The following is a 7500-nucleotide window of genomic DNA, read 5'->3' on the forward strand; positions in this document are numbered from 1 at the left end:
AAGAATTATACATGCCCTCATTACCTTCACCTTCACATAGGCGGATCACCTGCAGGGGCGGGCAGGAGACCAACAGAGAAGGTGAAATAACATGAATTACCAGAAACATGAATTACCTCAAGATATGTATGGATGTATTTTGGGAGGAAAGGCGAACGATTACTTATAGTGAGAAGCAGAAGAGTCAGAGTGGTAGACCAAACTCCAAGCTATGGGGGAGAATTACCCTTGTGGAGAGGATGGAAAAGTCACCTGGAGAGGAAGGGAACGTAAGGGAGGGTAACACAGGTGAAGCAGGTGAACAGATGTGAGAGTGAGATGGTAAACAAACCCAGTAACCCATTAATAGGCGAGCACAGGAGACGAAAACCTTGCTGTGTATCCACATGACGCGAAATTAAACAACAAATCACCATTAGTCAGGCGAGGCACCCACGTGGAGGGCAGGTGGAGGGTGGTAGGTGGAGAGGATAAAGTGAGATGGAGATATGGTTTATGATTTATAGAGTGGAGGGAAGGGGAAGGAATGGGTCGATTTGATGGTGTTAGAGGTGAGGGGATGCAGTGTTGTGGTGTTAGGAGTGGCTGGTGGAGGGTGGGAGGAAGGATTTAAGGAGTGGAGGTACTGGATGGTGGGAAGCGAAGAATGTGGAAAAGTGAAGTAAGGTCTCTCGTATACTGGAAAAGGTCTAGTGGAGACAGAAGTGGCGGCGGCGTTCACAGGGAAGGTGTTAACGTACGTGTGTGTGTGTGCATGTTTTTATAAAACAACACGTTAAAATTGTTGAATGATTTTGATAAATTAGGTTATGAAACATTATCTACAAGTGTGATATTTGTAAGAGAGAGAGAGAGAGAGAGAGAGAGAGAGAGAGAGAGAGAGAGAGAGAGAGAGAGAGAGAGAGAGAGAGAGATAGAGAGAGAGAGAGTGTGTGTGTGTGTGTGTGTGTGGATGTGTGTGTGTGTGTGTGTGTACTGGAGAAGTACATGTAAACGTAACAACAATGATGAGTTGTGAGTTTGCTCCTGCCTGGAGATGCCGCGAGGAGAGGGAGTTGGGGGAGGGAAGGGGGAATGGAAGGATGGAGGCAAGGGAGAGAGACAGGAGTAGGCTGAAGCAGGATCTCTACTTCTAGACACAAAAAAGAGCTGGTGGAGGCGTGGCGGCCTGATGTGGGTGAGTATTTGTTGCGTTGTGTTGTCTATAGTGTGTGTGTGTGTGTGTGTGTGTGTTACCTCCGGCAGTCCCGCTTCGCACGCAGCTCGAAGGCCGCTGGTGGGCGCCTCCGAACTGAGGGGAGGAACGGCTGGTTGGCTTTGTGGCTTTATACATGAACGGCGTCGAGTCCTGGGTCGCGGCACCTTCCTGGACCGCGGAAGGGTGAAGGAGAGGAAGAGGAGTAGGAGGAGGAGGAGAGGGGGAAGGACGAGGAGAAAAAGAACGAGGCGGAAGATTTATTAAAAGTAAAATTAACTAAAGAAAATGAATTTAAAACTTTAGAAAAAAAGACGGTATAAGGAAAGCAGTCTTCGGTTTATTTTCCTTTTGTTCGTTTTCTTTTTCGGTGGAGTAAGGCACAGGGTGTAAAAATCCCGCCCCCAAGTGGAGGTGGATCTGCTGGCAGCCCCGGTGGGTTGGGGGGACCTGCTGTGACGGAAACAGAGATGCCAAAATAGGACGGTAGAAAGGAGACAGGAAGTGTGCTACAGTCTTAAGGCTGAAGAAGTGTTGCCTGTATGTGACGGGAAAGAGGAAGTAAAAAGTAATTTTAAGGTAGAAAATTACTCGCCCAAAGGGGAAAGGAGTAAAAGTGAAAAAGAAACCCGTCCTAAAATAATTTTTTTTTTTATAGAATATTGATATGTAATGAAAGGAAGACTCAGAACTGTGACTAATGGAAAATGTATGCAAAGAAAATGCAAGCAAGGAAAACAGGACGTATGGAAGAGAAAACAGGATGGAGAAATGACAGCGTGATTTGGGCGGGAGGAGGCGGGCGGCCCAGGGTGACAGACGGCCCAGGTGACGACGACGGCGGCGCCTTGCGATGACTTGGTAAAGAAATGATGTAAATAAAAGTGGTGGCAAATAAAAAAAGTGGTCTGAGAGGTGGAGTGATCGTGTTACTGTTTTCCCTCCGTCAAGTGATGAAGGGAAGGTGTTATGGCCAGACCTGCGGGACGCCGCCCTCCACAACTCTTGGCTGTCGGCGGCGCGGCGCCCCCCCGACAGTGTGCGGGGAGGCGGGGCTGCCGGCCTGCCCTTTGCTAAAGCCAAAAGTTGGCTGTTCAGTGTGTTATTATTATTTGGTGACGTCCAAACACTCACCCGGGCCAGGGAGGAACGTGGTGCGGCTCTGTGTTTTGCATGGCAGGAACACCGTCACTGAATGATGCTGAAATATTGACTTGTGTGGCAGGTGCCGAGGCTGGGAAGGAGGGCGGCGGCGGTCTGTCTGGTGTCATAAAGAGTATCGTGATCCCTGAAGGAATCTGGTATAAAATGCAGCTCCAGTAAGCTAGTTGCAACACTCCACTACTGGCATTCTCAACAGGTCCGTTAATATTATTCACAGTGGGTTTATACATAGTCAATAAATAAGACAAATAATATACATATAAAATAATTTCTTATCCGAGAAAGGCAGAGTATTTATTGTGACTGCTGGCAGGCGGTGCTCAGGTGAGGAGCCCCGCACCTCGCCTGCGTCAGGAGGCCCCGACTCCTCGTGGCCCTCGCGCGGGCTCCCTCTACACTTGCAAGCTAGGCCAGACACTTATAAAAATGACTAAGTTAAAGCTCATATTAATTATTTGTGCACGGTTCAACACCTGGCCTCTACACCTGGCGCCTAAACGGCCCCACTAACAGGGCGTCGATTCCCTCGCCGCCAACCCGCGCGGCCTGACTAGCGTGTGGTGGTGATGCCCCGCGGCTCCGGCCAGCGGCGAGGCCCGGGGCGACCCTCTTCCACGACCGTGAGTCGACGCACCGTAGTATTGACTAGTGTGACATTTTATGTCAGATATTTTAGAAGTTTGTACTCGGTGAGACCAAGTCACCGATGACTAGACTGGGAGCGATCAAGGTCATAGTGTGCAGCAAGGAGGCGTGTCTTCGGCCCGGCGCGGCGGACCGCTGCTTGGGGAGCCTTCCACTGCCCGCCGCGACCCCCGCTGGTTTACGAGGCCAAGTGGGTGTTGTGTGGCCGCGGTGGGTCAGGCGGCCTCCCTCCCCGACCGTCGCCCGATCTTGGACGTTATTGACCATGCTTGTCCGAATGCCTGCACTCCGGCTTTATTGCCTCACCACACTCAACCATTTTCGCCGCGAAGAGTTACATCGACTCAAATCCTGGAAATGGATTCGGGGTTATTTCGTCGTACAAAGGCTGCTTCCCTCCGCTATCGGACACTCTCCCCGACCGCCGGCAGTTACATTCTGCCTGGGTGAGTTATCGGTAAGGCGCAATCGAACGGAGGTTGTAAGCCAGCGGGAGCAGTGTCGTCATGCAGCAAGATTGGCCAATCAGGATTGAGATCGGCTCTGTTTGCCTCGACCTGAAGACCAAAATCTTTCTAAAATCTTAGACGTTCCTAAAAGATGTTCGTCCAAGAAATGCGGCGGCGGCAGCGGTGGTGGCGGCGGAGGAAGACGGCGAGGTTGACGACGAGGGGCTCGACGCGGATCCTGCAGCAGCGACCGACGGCGGGCAACACGTGACGGAAAATAAACAATAAAGGAGAGCTACGACTACCTACGACTAGTTCACAAAATCCTTGAGCTCTGATGCACGTGGAAGTGCAGGGTCCTTTACCGTCCCGTGACAGTAAAGTTGGTACCGTTAATATATTATATTTACACTTCTTTGGTTAAAAGAAAAAAAGTTTTCTCAGAATCCTTACTAGGTACATATAAGACCTACTCGTCAGTCGTACCGTGGAAACATTGGAAAGTAAGCCTAGTTGCCGTGCGACAGAAGGTCCATATCGTGTTGGCCCGGCGGGCTGGGACGCCCCGAGGCCGGACCAGCGACGCCGTGTTTCACCAGGTATCACCGGATGGGGCATGCAGCCGTACTCATTGTATGCTGTAAATAGGGAGACTTACTCTAATTTTGTACAATTTGTCCTGACATTCATGGACTTCACAGTCATGCCTTCAAAAGGTTTAAAAAATCACATCGTGGTTTGTTTTCTCTTCGGACCAGTGTGAGAACGTTTCTGTCAACCCTGAGCGCTGGTCGTACCAGTCCGTGACGCCCGACTCGCCCCACGTCGCGTGGGGACACAGGGCGCTCGTCACCTTCTCCACCGTCGTTGGAGCTTCACACTGGCCGTCCCCTGATGCCGTGGACGACGCCATGGGCGCAGCGTCTATGCCGCGCCTCTGAGGCGCACCGCCTGGGTTCGCTTGTCGCTCCGTCCTCCACCCACCATCGCACAGACGTTGCCACCCGTCTGTGCTTCAAGGCCCTTGGTGAGCGTCCACCTACTGAGCACTGTGGTGTCACTGTGTCAGCTGGCGTGTCGCCTGGTGGGCGTGAGCAGCAGCGTAGGCATAACTGTACGCCCATGATGGCCCCGGCGCCATCCAGCGGTCACCTGCATCACCCTGGTCCGTCCAGAGTGGGCGGGGCGTGGGCGGGCAGGGCGCGGCGTTGGCTGTGGAGTTTGGCGAAGGGCGGTTAGCTTGCTGCTGCTGATGGTGGTGCTGCTGCTGGTGGTGGGCGGAGCGGGCGGGCAAGTCCAGGGCCGGTCTGGCACCAGGGGAGGCCATCCACTACGGGACCGGCGTGTGCGGCGGCATCGGGGACGTCATCATGGTGCCCATCGAGGTGTGCACGTTGGCGCCGGTCATCTGCTTCTGGGAGGCCGCGAACTTCATCCTCTTCTGCTTCTGCCGCTGATTGCAGAACCACACCCGCACCACGTTCTTTTTGAGGTCCAACTTCTCGGCGATAGCTGCGATCTTCTCCCCCGAGGGCCGCGGCTGCACGGCGAAGTACGCCTCCAATGACCTCTTCTCCGGCGCCGCGATGGACGTTCGCTTACGCTTCTGGGGGCAATGTAAAAATGGTGTAAGAAACCTGAGAGGGACGTGTAAGGCGGGTTTATGAGGGAGTGTGTGTGTGTGTGTGTGTGTGTGTGTGTGTGTGTGTGTGTGTGTGTGTGTGTTACTTTCGTGCTTGTGTTCGTGACTCAGTTAGTAGTAGTAAAATCAATGGTTGAGATGACATGATGAATGGTAATGACAGTGATGGGAGTCGTGTGCATTGCTGATGAGTAGCGAGGATGGCGAGACGAAGAAAAGACAAATAAAACAATAGAGTGACTATATTTAAAAAAAAAAATTATGCCTAAACTACATTATCTGTAAGAAAAAAAAAAAAGGAAGGTAGGATAATGTAGATGAGTAAGTGATAAGTGATAATATGATGGGAATCGTAAACTAACCAAAAAAATAAAGGTTTACTGGAGGACGGCTTTTTCTTCCGAAGTTTTAGGCCATGCTGACTCGGGTGTCTTTATCTGGTTCTCTTTAGTTGTATGAATTTACACGGCGACACGGGCCAGTAGTTAAAGGTGGGACACGGTGATGGAGGAGGGGGGGAGAGAAAACCAGGATATGTGAGGAGGTGAGGTGTTGAATGTGGATATTACTGAGGGTATTTTTGAAGGTTGTCAAGTGAAGGGAACATTTAGAAGTGTGGGAACATTTACAACATTGGCGTGGAAACGGGGATGGAGGATGTGGATTATGGTTAAGGGTGAAACCTTTTAACACGTGTGATACTGTGTTACGGAGAATGAACAGTCAGACGAGTGAGAGTGGGGAGGTAGATGACTGAAGGTGTGGACACTGAAGCGATAATCCAGTCGAGGTAAATTTGGCACGTGAAGGTGAAACAGAAACAGGTGATACAGACGAAGGGATGCTCAGGTGAAGGGGAGGGGGAAACAATTAAGTGATTATGAGTCGCCGCTGCGCTCATCGTGAAGGAAACATTCACGGTGAGAGGGAAAAAACCAAGGGAAGTGAAAGGATGTAGAACACAAAATCTGACTTATTCTACCAAAATTGTAAACACGTCGATTAAAAAAAGTATTTAACACTGATTAGGTTTTACTGTGTGTGTGTGTGTGTGTGTGTGTGTGTGTGTGTGTGTGTGTGTGTGTGTGTGTGTGTGTGTTTATCTGTTTACTCATGCAGTGTATACTCGGGAAAGGGGGTGGGTATGGAGGGAGGGAGAAGGGTGGGAGGGGAAGAGGCAGGGGAAGGGGAGGAGTCAACACAAACCTAACCACGCATGCTTATTGGTTGGTGGTGCGTGGGGGGAGGGAAGGAGGGAGGGAAGGGGTAAGAGAGGGAGAGGAGAGAGGAGAGGGAAAGACAGAGGTGGGTGAAAAGAAATGAGAAACAAAACACTGACACCATTGGGACGAACGTGTGTGTGTGTGTGTGTGTGTGTGTGTGTGTGTGTGTGTGTAGGTAATTAGGGTAGGTATAAATGTAGAGAGACACACATATTGAAATCTATACATGGATGTGTGTTAGGAGGGACTGGGGGGATGTGTGTGTGTGAAAGACAGGGCACAATAACAACAAGGACAACAATAGCAACAGTAATACTAACAATACTAACAATAACAAGTATACTATAAGGCCAGAATCAAGTGAAACCAAATATGTGCAGTTCTAGTCCTCAGAGCAACACACGGTGGGGTACAGATACATGTGACTGACAGCTAACACATTGGAACCTTCACTCAGCCCGGACCGTCACGCCCTTCCTGGTTAACTCTCGTGAAATTTTGATATCGAGAAGGAAAACTATTGAGAGAAAGAAAAGAATAAAGAAGAGGAGGATATGGAGAAGTAGAGTAAGACCAGATAGAAAAATGTAAATAGATTGAAGTAAAAAAATATTTGAATTTGCTTTTTTTGTGATTGTTATTATTATTATTATTATTATTATTATTATTATTATTATTATTATTATTATTATTATTATTATTATTGTTAAAAAATTAAGGTCGAAAGTCTCGTTTTCTCTATACTAAAATTCTCTCTCTCTCTCTCTCTCTCTCTCTCTCTCTCTCTCTCTCTCTCTCTCTCTCTCTCTCTCTCTCTCTCTCTCTCTCTCTCTCTCTCTCTCTCTCTCAATCTGTCTCCTCTTCTTTTATACAGGTAGAGTAAATTTTACCATCACAAGATCCTTCTGTGAAAAAAAAAAAAAAATTCAAACTCATCAGAATATCAGAGAAAGGCGAGTGTGGGACGCGACCTCTGCCTGGGGTGACTGAAGGTTCCTTGCTGGGTGGAGCAGAGGGCACTGAATGGGGTGCTGGCCCTCACATGTGCCTTAAGGTAGAGTGAGGGAAGGGTGGGAGTTAGGAGTCACCCTTTTGGTCCCTGTACAAAACGGAGGAGATAATTTATTTTATACCCCCTAGATAAGTCAAGGCCATCACAGCCGCGGGACGCCACTTGAAAGA

At 49.5% G+C, this 7500-nt stretch overlaps 1 protein-coding gene across 5 annotated transcripts in view; it reads right to left on the minus strand.

Annotated features, from left to right (window-relative positions):
- LOC135104432 (inhibitory POU protein-like) overlaps positions 1-7500 on the minus strand; it is a 134971-nt gene that overhangs the window by 702 nt on the left and 126769 nt on the right. For 4 of the 5 annotated variants that reach the window (XM_064011849.1, XM_064011846.1, XM_064011847.1 and 1 more), the window contains one exon: positions 1-5059. This exon is cut by the window's left edge and continues 702 nt beyond it. In XM_064011849.1, the coding sequence (XP_063867919.1) occupies positions 4784-5059 (276 nt within the window). In that variant the 3' untranslated portion in view covers positions 1-4783. The remainder of the gene's footprint in view (positions 5060-7500) is intronic. The other variant, XM_064011848.1, reaches the window with a different exon arrangement.

The sequence above is a fragment of the Scylla paramamosain genome, chromosome 10 (genome assembly GCF_035594125.1).
Source record: "Scylla paramamosain isolate STU-SP2022 chromosome 10, ASM3559412v1, whole genome shotgun sequence".
NCBI classification, from domain to species: domain Eukaryota; kingdom Metazoa; phylum Arthropoda; class Malacostraca; order Decapoda; family Portunidae; genus Scylla; species Scylla paramamosain.